Raw genomic sequence first — 15,224 nt, forward strand, 5'->3', positions numbered from 1 at the left:
GTAAACCTGGTCGAGAATCATTGGTTGCCTGGGGAGATAGTAACAAGAAGCACTACATTCTAAACTCAGTTCTGCCACCAAGTAGCTGTGTGATCTTGGGCAAATCACTTAACCTCTCTGTGAGAGCTAGTTTAGCTAAGATCTGCCCAGCAAATTTGGCCTTTCAGAATTACCAGTTTCTTCTGGGTAGATCGTGGCTGCAGTTGGAGACTTGGAGGTGGTGGAGGTCTATACCTGCTTCCCAAGTAATATGTTGAAGGCAAATTTCAGATGGAACTCTACCACACCTAGAAACATGTGCGAGCAGGCACAGAAACAGCCCTCCACCTGTCCTGTGGGCCCACGAAGCTCCTGTCCTCTGTCCTGATAGGAGAGTGCATTGACAGCAACTTGCAGGAAAAGTTCCCTCGAGTTTGATGTGAGAATATTCTAGAAAGAGGAGTTGGCTAACCTTCTAGTCAAAGTCAGGTGACAGACTCCTCCTTTAAGTAGATAGACACAGGACTGAGTCAGAATCCTGAGTCGAGGGCTCCAATCCAGGGGAAATAGGCAGTTGGGGTCACTAGATGCAGATACCCTTCCCACGCAGGCTGGGAGTGCTGATGACAATGTTTCTAGCCTGTCCGCATAACTTCAGTACCATTTATGATGTCCTCATTAATGATTCTTGTTATGCTAATTAAGAGTAACTAATTAATAAGATAAAGATAGCCACCACACTTTAGTAGCTGCTTCTGGAATATGGCATTTCATTCGTCTTTTAGATGTGAACTAAACAGTTATTCCCGTTAGGCCACTTCAGTCATAAAATCACTGCCCTATGGTATGGATTAAGACCAATGCACACATATATGTCACACTATATATATGGAAGTATTTTAAAGTTAATTACAGATAACATAACGTGATTTCTAAGGTCCCATGCAAGCTTAAGATGCAACAGTTCTACAAATGAAGGGTCCTAATAAGTGTACTGCTTTCCAGCACAACTTGTGGTTTTTAAGCTTCCTCTTTCTGGAAACCCCTCTGAATCCCCCAGGCCACATTAGTGCCCTTCCCTCGCCTGTGCCCTCCTAGAACATAAGTTGCCTCACGGCAATTTAGTCCAGGGAACATACAATAAGGATTCCAAACTTTGTAAAATGGCATCCTTTTTGACTTACCCCCATGGAACTGCGTTATTTCCCAAACTTCAGTGATCAGAGTAGTACGTCACAATTTTTTTTTTTTTTTGGTCCTCTCTGCCTAATATCTCCACTGCTATTTTTCTTTAAATTGGCACACTTTTGTTTTAAACTTAAATATATTCTTTAGCTTTATTCCACAGAGTATTATCCGTGAAATCGTCGTTCGAATGTGTTAGTTATGCATTTTTTCACATGTTAAAGTAAATGCATAATTAAATATTTTTAACATAATGTTGAGTGTTAACAAATATTTTAAATTAAAAGTAATCATCTCTGTGTTGCCTAGAATCAGTTCCCGCCCCTCCAGCGGTCTGCACACAGTACTGTGGGAACCCTCGCCGTGCTGTACTTGTGGGGTTCCTGCCCATCTCCCCACTAGACCATGAGTCCCTGGAGGGGAGGACTGGCTTTCATCTTTGTAGCACCATGTCAGTAAGCCTGGTGCCTGGTGCATAATATGCATTCAATAAATGTTTGATGAATGAATGTCTTCTCTTGCTATCACAAGTGAAATACCATTAGCAAATAGAAATATTTGCAATTTTCTCTCACTTTGATTTCCAACCTCTGAGAACTTAAGCACTCAGACATGGTCTCAAAACATAATGAAGCACCAAAACATGTAGAAGTGAAGTGATGCCAGTTTTTCTACCTCCTTTTTTTTCGGTACGCGGGCCTCTCACTGTTGTGGCCTCTCCCATTGCGGAGCACAGGCTCCGGACGCACAGGCCCAGCAGCCATGGCTCACGGGCCCAGCCGCTCTGCGGCAATGTGGGATCCTCCCGGACCGGGCACGAACCCATGTCCCCTGCATCGGCAGGCGGACTCTCAACCACTGCGCCAGCAGGGAAGCCCCTCCTAAAAGTTTTTTAAATGACTATTTTCATTTCATTACCCTAATATTAAAGGTGGAACGGGGTAGGGATGGGGGTGTATAATGGTTTTAAATTTACCTGGCACAAGGCTCAAGGAAAATATAAAGAACTTTAAGAGGGAGTTTCCAAGTAGAAAATGGTGATTGCAAAAAGCAGTGATCAAATCATCATCTCAGTTTCCCGGAGGAAGGACAAAAAGTGAATTCAAAGACCATGTTACTCTTTCCTAAGTAACACCCTTGGAGACATAGGAGGTCCTTGTGACCTGCAGGCTCTGTACTCGTGCAGGGTCCCCCTGGGATCATGTGTGCTCTTCAGTCTCTGCCCCGCTGAGGAACTAGGCATCCCTGATTCCAAAGTTAAAGTGCTTTACCCATTTTAGTGTGGGCTATCCCCTCCCAGCCCAACTCCCATCCTACTAGTTCTGTGCCGTACCTGTCCGCTTTATTCCGTCACACCCGAAAGCCTTTATGCTCCTTGTCGGCAGGGACTAAAACTTTCTGCTTTAGACCCCCTGTGCCTCACTGGTTCCTTGAACAGAATGGACACTCAGGAAGTATTTGAATGAATAAATGAATGAATTAGTGAATGAATTAGTGAATGAATGAATGAACGAACAAGCGAACAAACAAACGAGCAAACAAAAGAACAGGTGAGCCACGACATTTTGGGTTATAATAAACCTTGCCGACTTAACCCCCTGCATTTTAGTAAAGATCTGGAAGGAAACACATTTTAGAGAAAAACTTTCTAATGTCTGGAAGCATGCCTGTAGATGTCAGGATTAGTCTCATTATTTTGAGCAAGCTTTTACTTTTAACCTCCTTTAAACAAAATTTGATGATTCAATCTTTAAAAAATAATCAATCTTAATCTCCGAAAGCAGATGTTCCAAAGTAGATCAGTTGACTAAAACTTATAAATTAATGTTCCACTGATTTCAGTTACATAGGAAATGTAACACATGAAATGTTTTTGAGGTTTGTCTCTCCATTGGTCTCCAGAAATGAAAAGTTGGGACTTAGAGAAATATTTATCTTAGCGTAGTACCTACCTTGAACTTTTCTCCATGGTATTTACTGATATAATGTCAGATTGAAGCATTAGCATTTAATTACATAAAGCCTTTTAAAAGTTCAAGATGTCTAATTTGGGGGTTGATTGATTCTGTAAGCATTAGTTATATACATATTGAGTAGAAGAAAAGGGGCATAAGTACTTATATTAAAAACATCTAATTTTCTTAAGCCTTTAAAAAATATACTTTTTAAATGTTTAAGGTGAAAAAGGTAAACTATCTTGTTGGTTTATTTGCATTGGTTTTGCGTATTTCCCACAATTGCTAAGGTTGTTTTGTTCATAAAAAGGGAAGTGGTACTAACCTCAGGAGCAATTGCCAGGCTCGATTTGGGACATTGCAAACTTTCTCTAGCTTTACTTTAAACACACATTTGCAAATATGGTGCCAGTTTATTCTGGACAGTTCCTCCCTACACTGTTTAGAATCTTTGGCAGGCTTATTCCAGGAAAGGCACGGAGCTTGAGGCAGAGGGAAAGAACACTGAGGATGCATTGTGTGCCCACTGGGCAAGCGTGTCACCTTACCCACAGCCCTGGAGTGAAACGCCCACGGTTGTGAAGTTGGGAAAACTTACTCCTCTGGGAGCCCTTTTACTACACACATGACCCGTCCACTGAGCTTAACGATGGTCACTCAAATAGAAAGCAGGAGAGGCTAAAATTATGTTTCTGATCATTTTTGCTGCCTTCTGAAAAGTTTGATTAGAAGTACAAAGTGTTATGCAAGATTCGTTAAGTACTATATTACTCTACTTAACATTGTACAACGTGCTCTAGGGAGGAATTTGTACAGAAGGAGCCTCTTCCCTTTACTTGCCTCTAGTGAGTTCTGTTTATTGAGTATTTCATGTCTAGAGAAAAGTGTAAGTTAAGGAAAATGATTATGTGTATTCAAATGAGCACATCTAGGGAAATTCAGATTATCTCAAATTCAGAAGTATTATCTCAAGATCAGTATCTCCATAAGGGCTGTTTATCTTCTTCTATTTTCTATAAAGTGGGGTATGTTTATTGCTTATTTGACTAGAGGCTGGGGGCCTTCAATAACAGTTGCAGCTGGTTCTGAGGACCCAAAAGCACAGCCCTCCGTAGTCTTTTCCTCTAACCCATGAGATTTAGGGATGTTTTATCATTTCTGTAGTACAGATATTTTTCCTGAGCCTGATTTACATGCATTTGGAGACTAACCTCAGTGAAATAGCTTCAGATATCAGGGTGTGTTCAGTATTGACAGAAAATAAGTGGTTTGCATTCTCTGTTTTACACTATTGAAAATAAAACATCTTAATAATGAAGAAACATGGGATTGTTGAAATGAATTTGCTCATCAGTGTATTTGTTTTGGTCAAAAATAAAACTACGGGGACTACCCCAGTGGTCCAGTGGTTAAGACTCCGAGCTTCCACTACAGGGGGGCTTGGGTTCGATCCCTGGTCAGGGAACTCAGATTCCACATGCCTCACAGCGAGGCCAAAAGATAAAAAATAAAATGAAATAAAAATAAAACTGTTAACCATAAACTAAGAAAGCCTCTGCACAACCTTCCTCCATCAATTCCTTGGTCAGATTCTATTTTCTTAGTTTTCTTAATTTGTGCTAAGTCTCCAAGAAGGAAAAATAATCATCATCGCTCTGTCCGTGCGCGCTCTGGAATTTGTTTAAGCAGAGAGTCAGGTCACAGCACCACAGACCGTGCTTTTTTCTGCTGAGGAATTGTATTTTCTTGAGTTTGTACTGAACCGCATGAACAAATCATTAAGTGACACAGTGAACGGGAAGAGAGAAGTATTCAAAAATTCTTTGACCTCTGCTACAAGGGTGGCTGACAGAAGACACTAGCTTTAATTGTTTGGTTCTGTCTTGCCAGTTTTTGTTTCAGTAAAACATTCCATGATCTCGAGGCAAAAGGTGATTGGGAAGGCAACATTTTGATTCTAATGGCTATATCTATTTTTCTTTATTCAGAATGATCAAAAATATTTTCATAGGTAAAATCAGATAGCATTTACACACAAATCACTCTACAGTTTAGCAGAAAGAGCCATATTAATTAGTACTGCTTAGGAAATGGAATTTAAACACAAGTCTGCAGATCTTTTGTCTTTTGCTCTTTTTTTTAAAGGAAGAATATTTGATGATATATCCACTCCCAACGGAGAAATTAGTGGGCTCAAACAGGTTTACTGGTTTAGTTTGTTTATCGCTTTGTTTCCTAACAAGAAAATAAAATAGCTACCTGAATTTTTTTTACCTGTATTAGGATATGTATATCTGTTTTAAACTCTCTTTCTTTACCCTGCAGAAAGGTATCTCTAGTACACTCTGATTTTTGTCTACTTTCATTCTTTTTAAAATAACATCCAGGGTTGTGTATTCCCATTTTAACATAAGAGGACTCATTTGCTTTGGAAGGGAAGCTTCCAGCAGCATTGAAGATACATAAGCTAATATATTTAGCAAATAATGTCAGAGAAACCTTAAAGCTGGTGTCTATCACATTTTACTGTCAGTAAGAACTGTCAGAATTCCTACTCTCAAGAGCAGTGTTCGAGATATTTAAAAATTGAAAATAAAAAAACAGAATCCTAGCTGTGGCATGGTGCCCTAGATGGGTAGTCACCCCCAGTCAGTGACTATGTGGTTTATCAAACCTTGAGATTAGTCTGATATGCCACTGGATCTACCAAACACTGTATACTGTCTCAGCACACAGAGTGTGCCTTACCCTAATCTGACTGTTGCCTTCCTGCCTAGGGAACCTCACCCTGGTTTTTGCTTACACTAGCAGAACACCACTATGTTTATTGAAAACTACAGATGTAAATTCTTCGTGATGAAACCAAGATGGGAAAAAAGAATTCTAACTTCAATTTTTTTTTAAGTTTAATAATTTATTGTGTTCCGTTAAGACAACACAGAACTATTGCTTAGCAACACTGGATTAGGCAGAAAATAATTTAAGCTCCCAAATGAGAAACATTTGTAATCGAATATGCTCTAACACTTGCTTTATCACATGGCTCAACACCCTTTTGCTCACACATGGTTAAACACATGTTTGAACTGATGTTTTAACACCCGTCTCACACATCTTTACGCCCTTTGTTCACGTATGCTTAAACACATGCTTTGACACTCTCTGAGCTCTCACTGTTGAACACAGGCAGAGTATTGTCTTAGGTCTCATGTTCTAAAGTTTCATTGGTTCATAGCCTTCAGCCAAAGACTGGTGCCCGGTAAAGTCACAGCTCTTTCTACAAGATGATGTCTACTATTGCGTGCCTTCAGTCTCTCTAGAGAAGAGAATTCCTCATGGAGGTAACCACTGCCATGGTCCTTCGTGTCTACCACACCCCCGAGTGGTGGCCTTTTCGAATATTTCAGCCCAAGCGTGTGACGTGTCACAAAGTATTGTTTTTTGCCCTGGCCAGTCTACTTGTATTTTCCCAAACTACCCTACACTCTGAAGTCTTCCTCGTGGCCAGATGTAAAATTTAGCTGAGTGTTTTTCTCTTATGTCTTACTTGGCAGTTTCAGGGGAGCTGAAAATATACGTACAGGAATGGGGTATTTGTGTTGCAGAAATCTGAATATAAATAGAGAAACTGTGGCCTCGCCTTGCTTACATGCGTCTGATTGCTTGGATCCTGTCTCTTCTTTTTGTTTGTGGCGTCTGCCATCCTCTTGGGCGAGGTGACTGCCTCCTCGTCACTCTGACCCCCTAGACCTGCCATTGGTGGATTCATAAAGGGTTGTCTCTTCCTCCTAAAATTATAGGATTCTGTATGTAACAGTGGTTTGGAGTGTGGGCTTCTGAGCCAGACTGCTTGAGTTTGAGTCAGCTTAGGTTTCCTCATCTGAAAAATGGGAATAATGACAGTACCTACTTTCTTGAGTTGTTGTAAGGATTAAATGATACAACACTTATAAATCACTGTGTCCATCCAGTACATAGTAAGTGCTCAAAAAATTACTAATTACTCTTAATTCAAGTAGAATAAAAGAGTGACAGTAACCTAAATCTAAGCTGTGCTCTACAGTTTGTAAAATGTGTTTTATCCATATCTTTCTATGTTCCTACCAGAAGATTGAGAGGGATGTAAACATATCCCCATTCCAGAGAGAGGCAAACTAAGAACAGACATCTTAAGAACCCTGCCAGAAATTGCATAGCCAGCAGGTAGTGAGCTTGACGGCTGGTCCCCTGACATCTAAAGGCAGTGTTTTTCCTACCATGTTACAAGACTAAGTCCTGTTACATGTACAAGGAAGTACCAGAAATGGCTCTTTCCATCCAAGAGCTTGCAGAGGAGGAAGGATACTGACACATGAAAAGTAACTTCCATTTACTGAGAAATAGTTATAAGCCAGTCTATACTAGGCACTTTTTAGTAAATTGTCTCTCTTAATCTTTACAGTAACCAGTTTGACAGATGAGGAAACTAAGGCCTAAAAAGCATAATGAACATACCCAGAGTCGAAGAACTAATAAGTAACAGAACTAGAGCAAGCCTGATTCCAAATAAAACCCATGCTTTTTATCCATTACTCATATTGGCTCTCAACCAATAACAATAAATGAGTTCATAGACAAACTACAGCTATTGTATAAGTCAATTTTGGATGAAGTATAGTCTTCCCCTAATAATTCCTGGTTATGCTGCTGTGTGATTGTTTGTTTCTTTTTTTTTTTAACATTATAGAATGGATAACATGACAAGAAATAAAAGTTATGGGTGTTGTATGAAAGCATTTGTAAATTAAATCCACATTTAGTCTGTTCCCCCACCTTGATGAAATTCAGGCCTATAAAGTGTGCTGCCTGGCTAAATCTTCATGGAAATGTTCTTTTACAAGTAACCTGTTCTCATAATTATCTGAATATAAGAATCATTTAAATTCCGTGGCTTTCAGGTCCCAGAGAGTGTTAATGGATATTAAATTAAGTTATTTGAAAATAAGCTCTACTTCATTGACTGGATCCTAGAAGGTCAATATTTAGGAAATTGTATGAAGAATGACACCCTTGAGTTTGGTGAGTTGGAAGGGCAGTTTTCATAATTGTTATTAATAACTCAAGCTATCTTCTTAGCTGTCTTTAAGGATAACTTAAAGGTGACTGGAATCCTTGAACTAACTTTCCATGTGAGATTGGTTTGGACCCAGATGCAAAGACTAACAATCAGACCATTTAAACACAGAACAGGACCAGCCAGGAATAGCAACACTTGGATGCCTGACTCATAGATGTAAGCAAGAATTAGTGATTACTGCAAATGGCTGGAAGATCCCAGAGGAAAATTTGGGAGGCTCTTCATTCCCTTTTGCCCTGTACACAGAATTCTTAGTACAAATACCTGGCAACATCAAAATACAGGTGCAGATTTGGAATACATAAAGCCTTGCTTTGGTTTCTTTGTGTTTTAACTGAATTTCACTCTGTTGAGGTTCAAGATCAAATACTTGCATTTTAATGTAACATTTGCCAAATTTCCAAACCTCTAAGCACAAAATCCTCAGCCCTCATTTTTTTTGCTTGCCTGGAAATCTAGGTAGCACTGAGCCAAAAGTAGAAGTTATGAAGTGAGATTATACTTGATTAGGAACAAAAAAAGTCCTATGTCCAGAAATGCAGATGTGTACAGCAGTCCTAGGGGAATGTTGGTATTTGATCTCCAAGTCTTAAAGGTTCATGTTCCCAAGGTTAAGAGTTGCAGAGAGCCAACTTGTATTTGTAACTAATGCTGAAATTACTCTGGAGATTCTAGAAGTATTACATTACAAATCACTCAGCTTTGGAAATCCTACAGCTCGTGAGTTACAAATATCACTGTGTGAGAGAAAGGGGCAATAAGTGAAGGACATCATTCATAAACTTAATTTATACCGTAGCAGCATGATCATGAATATACTGTATGAGAGTTTTCTTCTCAGTGAGAAAAGGAAAAGGGAGCATATGAAGTCCATGAGTCAAGACCCCAACTAAAAGAACCAGAAAGTAAAGGCCTCCTTGTCTGGGGGAATTTGAGTGGGGCTGGGGGGCACAGTCAACTTGGGCTGCAATATCCTCCTTTTTCTAATATCTAACTTCATGACCTGGGGTGAGTTGCTTGTTTATTGAGTAAGGCTTCCATTTTGGTGAAAGTTAAATCCTAGGTATTTACAGAATCATATCCTTCAACAAGCATGGCACCAATGGCCATCTATGAAAAAGGTACACATAACAGTTTACCTCAAGGGGAGAACTTTAGTGGAACCAAATTCAATATTAAAATCAAGAATAGTTAAAGGCATTAATATGTCACACAGCTGCCTGGGTTTTTTTTAACCTTAATAAACTGTATTCCTATAATAGGCACTTGGTACTCTCTGGTGTTAACTAGTTGGACTTGCTTTTCGGCTAGACCTTTCTTATTTTAAACTAAGTAGTGATCTGGTTCTTTGAATTTTCAATGACTTTAAGCCCAACAACAAACCAAAGATGGATAAATCTGTGTCTTGGTTACAGGAGTAAGCTATTATAGGCAAAATTCTACCTTTTACACTTTTCACCAATAATATCTACCACTGGATGTGTTTGTTTTCATTGTGAGGCTAATCTGCCCTTGCTATGAAATGTTTCTCTTTAAGAATTAAATCCATTAAGTCATCCCACTTTGGGAAGAGTTTTTAGAGTGATCTGAATGCATGACCTTAAAAATAGGGCTAGAATTTGGAATATAACGCATAACATATATAATTAATGTACAACATGTAAATGTGTGATATATCTTAAGGGGACAATATATGTCACCTACATCACACTAATAAATTCAAATTCAGGTTGTGCCATTTGAACAACTGCCACTTCACTCATCCTCACTAATGGTATTTTTCAGATCGTAGATTTTGATAGATGCACTGTGGAGTGTAGAAATAATCATCATTTAGGTAGCTGAAAAATAGCTTGCCAAAACTGATATAATGAAAGTTATTCAAGGTGTTCTGTCAAAATCCTTTCCAATTAGTGTTGAGGTCTTAAAGGGCCAGACTTAGCTTTTTATTAATATGTTCGTTTTATTAATGTATTTTTGATGTATGCATAGCATGACTACCTAATACATCTCATGATATTGCATAATTATGGTGCTTTTAATTTGTTATACCCCAGTCTATTCTCCAGTCTTATTTAAAATTCTAAATTACTTCATAGTTTCATAACTAATAACTCATTAGGAAGCCATGCCATGTACTTAAGGTTACCTCTAAGGCAATCCATATTTAACAAACTAGAGAAGTTCCTCACTACTTGACTGTCAGTGACCAGTTTAAATATTTAAAGTTATCATCTGACCCTTTGTCTAACCACTTTTAGAAAATGAAATAGTTTGTGTATAAAATGTAGGAAAGGGAAGTCCTTTCACATAGTCTTTTCCAAAATGAAGAAAACTAGCTGTCAGTAATCAAATACTTAGATAATACTATATATATATATATATATATATATATATATATATATATGACACCATGCTGTTATTATTTTTAAAGATTAAAGGGCCCAATTTTTCATTTTCTTTTTTCTTGTTATTTTTTGACAGGACATAGAAATTTAAGTATGTCATTCTACAGTCAAATTCAGATTTGTTGTCAATCACCATAATGATTTTACATTACTGTCTGTCTCTCTGTTATATCTCAAAAAGACAGCTTTTGACTTGTTTCTGTTCCCCTCCAAATGACGAGAAATTGAGACTGTTGTTTTTAATGCCTTGCTTTCTTTACCTCGATAAATGAACACAGTTAAAAATTATAATGGTTCAACCCTTTGCTTATTGAGGTGTGTCTTCCCTACATTACTTAGACCTTGTCTCACGATCTAATAAGTAGCTGAATGATGTTAAAAGTAGTCCAGCATAATGCTATGCTATAGTGATGTGTTTTTTGTTTGTTTGTTTGGTTGGTTTTTTGCGGTACGCGGGCCTCTCACTGTTGTGGCCTCTCCCGTTGCGGAGCACAGGCTCCGGACGCGCAGGCTCAGCGGCCATGGCTCACGAGCCCAGCTGCTCCGCGGCATGGGGGATCTTCCCGGACCGGGGCACAAACCCGTGTCCCCTGCATCGGCAGGCGGACTCTCAACCACTGCGCCACCAGGGAAGCCCTATAGTGATGTGTTTTAACTAATGTTTATTCAGTATCTATTTGATAAAAATAGTGCTGGGTTCAGTAGGGATGCAAACATGGGGAGATGTGGAAGATACTTCATATGAGGCAATGAGATAATTAGGGTCTATTTTCTGATGCTTGTCTTGGTCAGAGTTCTTAGATTCAGGAGGACAGAATCATCTATCTAATTTAAGCAGAAAGAGATTTATTAGAGCAGTGTATAGTGTCCTTAGGAAAGCCAGTGAAGCTCTTTTGGATGCTACAGAGCAGCAGAAGAGACCAACCGGACTCTCCAGGGACTGCTCACTGCTGCAGTCTTACCCCGAATGGCACCCAGGATACAGGAACTGAACTCCATAATCTCTACCGGAGCTGTCTCAGAAGAGCCAAATGCACCCTCCTCCCCTACACACACACACACACACACACACACACTTACCAGAAGTGCCTGCTTTCTCCCATGCAAGTGCCTCATATTGCTCACATCCCCTTGCCAAGTCTTGCACAGAGAGACATCTGCCTTGCAGAACCTGGGTGATACCTGGAACCTGGTTGGTTGCAAGAGAATCTCGAAAATGTAGTTTTTAGGTTTCTAGCCTTCCCAGTCAAAGAAAGCTGTTAAAAGGGATCCGGAAATGTATGGAATGAGCCAATGCCCAGTATCCCCCAGGGATGCTGTGAAATAGTGATTCTCAAATTGTATTCCAAGGAATCCTAAAATTTTGCTTATGCACATAAAGGTTGACAAGGAGGAAGAAGAGACCAGACAAGCAGGATTCTATCTGGAGCAGCTCCATGTTAATCTGATCTTCTGTTGGGCATGTCAATAATCCTTGAAGAAAAGTTTTATCAAAAAAAAAAAAAAATTTTTTTTTCCAAGTTTCAAAACCCTTGCTAACCTGCAAATACAGGCATACCTCAGAGATAATGTAGGTTCAGTTCCAGACCACTGCAATAAAGCGAGTCACATGAGTTTTTTGGTTTCCAAATGCATATAAAAATTACGTTTACACTATTCTGCAGTCTCTTCAGTGTGCAGCAGCATTTATGTCTTTTAAAAAATGTACATATTTAATTAAAAAATACTTTATTTGCTAAAACATGCTAACCATCGTCTGAGCCTTCAGCGAGTCGTAGTAGTAACCTCAAAGATCACTGATCACAGATCACTATAACAAATACAATAAAATGAAAAAGCTTGAAGTATTGCAAGAATTACCAAAACGGGACACAGAAACATGAAGTGAGCAAAAGCTGTTGAAAAATGGCACCAGTAGACTTGCTTGACACAGGGTTGCCACGAACCTTCAGATTGTAAAGAACACAATATCCGTGAAGCACAAAAAAATGAGGTGTACCTGGACGCCTCAATCTTCTGTCTACTGCTTTTCTTGTTAGCCAGGGTGTCACAGATACAGCCTAGCATTTCTTTCCATCACAAGCTTTTTAACAGACCATCCTTTCTTAGCCAATGTTTGAAAATAATTACAAATTATACTCTTCTGTCACGTGTCTCCGTAGGGAAAGTGCTACTAACAGGCCCATTCATATTAGGGTTTTTAAGGGGAAGTCACCACCTCCTGAGGACATCTCGGAACACCGCAGTGGTGGAGGGCTACCCCTCCTCAGAGCCTTAGGGATGAAGAGACTGGACACGTTTAACTACTCTTCAGCTACTTTGTTTCATTTGACTTCAAAAACAAAATTAGCAGTAACGGGAGACAGTGGTTCCATGGGTTAAATTAATCAATGTGTGCTAATTAAATAACCGTGGTACCTCTGCATTGATGCCTGTTTCATTTGGTGGAGAGCTCTTAGTAAGTCTTAACCGACTTTGGTCTCTGTACTTTTAATATTTTGTCATTCGAACTAAATTGAAGGAAGACAGTGTGTAGTTTAAGCTGAAGAGAGAGCTTTTACTTCACATATATTGGCCCTCATGAAAGGATTTCGTTTTTCATCTTTTTTTTTTTTTACAGTTGGTTATCTCTTCTTTTAAATATAGCAGTGTTTCCATGTCAATCCCAAACTTGGAAGTGTTTCTCCCTCATTCCCTCCAGGACATCTCCCACCATACTACATATGGCCTTTCCCACTCTGAACCGTAACTGCTCCCCTTACAATGGATATGCCCTAAAAGAACCTGGATTTTGCTACCAATCCACTACTTACCCATCTTTCATGTGTTTTCAGAGTAGCCTAACCTCACCCCTACCTGTCATGCAATGTCCCAATCCCAGACCTGATCTGCCGCCCCAGAGGCAGACGAGCAGCCAACGTTTCTTTAAAGTAATGGAAATTTTCATCCTGTACACAAGGCACTGTTTGCCTTGTTATTCCCACTTGCTTAAAATAGACTTCAGAATATTCTGGTTTTGTTATATTTCCCACAGTTTTCTTATATTACAAAGTGATGTGTTTATTGAAATATTTGTAATACAAAACAGAAGAACCTACACATTTTAAAAATATTAATTTCATATGTCTTGTTGAACATCTTGACACTTCTGAAAGGTATAGAGCACAAAATAAAACTCCCTGTAAGCCTCGTCATCCACTGAACCATCGTTAACACTTGAGAATGCCTTCTCCCCGCCTTTCTCTTTGCATGTTTTACCTGCAAACAATTGCATATTTCATTGGCATTTTAAGTTTTAGAAACTTGTCTGTGATTCCTGTTACGCCAAATAAAATTTTTTAAGTTACTGTCCTAGTTTGGCAGGTTATGTATTTTAACACAAAGAATATAGAGTCTGCCAGAATTATTTATCTCGGTTTAGCTTATAAAAGTCCTTTTGGGTCACATTTTTGCCCTTTTTTTCTACCGTCAGCTGTAAAACATCAGAGCAGAATTAGCAGCTGTAAGTCCTGGTTGCACTTATATTAAGTTTATGGTGGACTTTTTCAACCCTGTTCCCGGTGAAGTTTATTTAGATAAAAGGTTGATAACATTCTTCACCCCAAAGTTTTTTTCTTTCTTTCCCGTTAAGACAGTTCTTTCCAGGGACTTCCCTGGTGGTCTAGTGGTTAAGACTCCACCCTTCCACTGCAGGGGGCACAGGTTCGATCCCTGGTCAGGGAACTAAGACCCCACATGCCGTGCAGTGCGGCCAAAAAGAAATAAAATTAAAAAGACAGTTCTTTCCTGATAACATTCAAGAGGTTAAACATGAAGAGTCATTGCTTCTCTCTCATATAAACAGACCCATCCTTCCACTGTGTTAAGCCAGGTTTATAAAATATGTAATCTCACGTGCAAAATAGAATAATTCTGTAGTATGTGTGTACGGTATGTGTCATACTGTGGGTTTGTTGAAATACAAAAGAACCCAGAAACATTTGTATTTTTAAAAAGACTGGGCCTCCACCATACCCTGATGCACAGAATTCATAATTTATGCTTGAACATATTTAAATAACTGGAGTAACAGGTCTAGGTAAACAAGTTACATTAATTACAAGAGTTAACGTGAGCTTGAGAATATTTGTGTTAATGCTTCATTTTTTTCAAGTAAGACTCTGTGCATTCCTTACACAGAGGACTATTCTCCCAAAAGTGGTAAAAATGCAAACACTCATCTCTAATGTTTTATGCCATGTCAGCTACATCATCGATAGGATTCTTTGTTTTAGTTATTCTTCTTACCAGAGATAAGCTCTAAAGGATGTACTCTGCATACTAACTGAAGCATTACGCAGTACTTCTGCCAGAAAAGTCCCTGAATATTCCAAGTAAGAATTAAAGGAAATTTTGCATGACATGGCGTATTTAAAATATTTCCACCATTTGGTGATCTAGTTTTTGATGGCCAAATATACCAATAAGTGTTACTCATCATATTTATACAAAAATCATGTTGTGTATATAGGTATTCATTTTGTAGCCTTTCCCACTTAGCAAGTTACTGTGAACATTTCCCCTTGACATGAAATATTTTCC

At 39.0% G+C, this 15,224-nt stretch overlaps 1 protein-coding gene across 20 annotated transcripts in view; it reads left to right on the forward strand.

The window, feature by feature from the left end:
• Window positions 1-15,224, forward strand: part of VTI1A (vesicle transport through interaction with t-SNAREs 1A) — a 376,929-nt gene that overhangs the window by 230,831 nt on the left and 130,874 nt on the right. The window contains exon 9 of one of the 20 annotated variants that reach the window (XM_033421032.2): window positions 1,474-9,622. The exons of the other annotated variants lie outside the window; for them this stretch is intronic. Coding sequence (XP_033276923.1) covers window positions 1,474-1,573 — 100 coding nt within the window. The 3' untranslated portion in view covers window positions 1,574-9,622. Of the gene's footprint in view, window positions 1-1,473; window positions 9,623-15,224 lie in introns of those variants that run through there. 20 annotated transcript variants of the gene reach the window in all.

Source organism: Orcinus orca, chromosome 14, assembly GCF_937001465.1.
Source record: "Orcinus orca chromosome 14, mOrcOrc1.1, whole genome shotgun sequence".
Taxonomy (NCBI): domain Eukaryota; kingdom Metazoa; phylum Chordata; class Mammalia; order Artiodactyla; family Delphinidae; genus Orcinus; species Orcinus orca.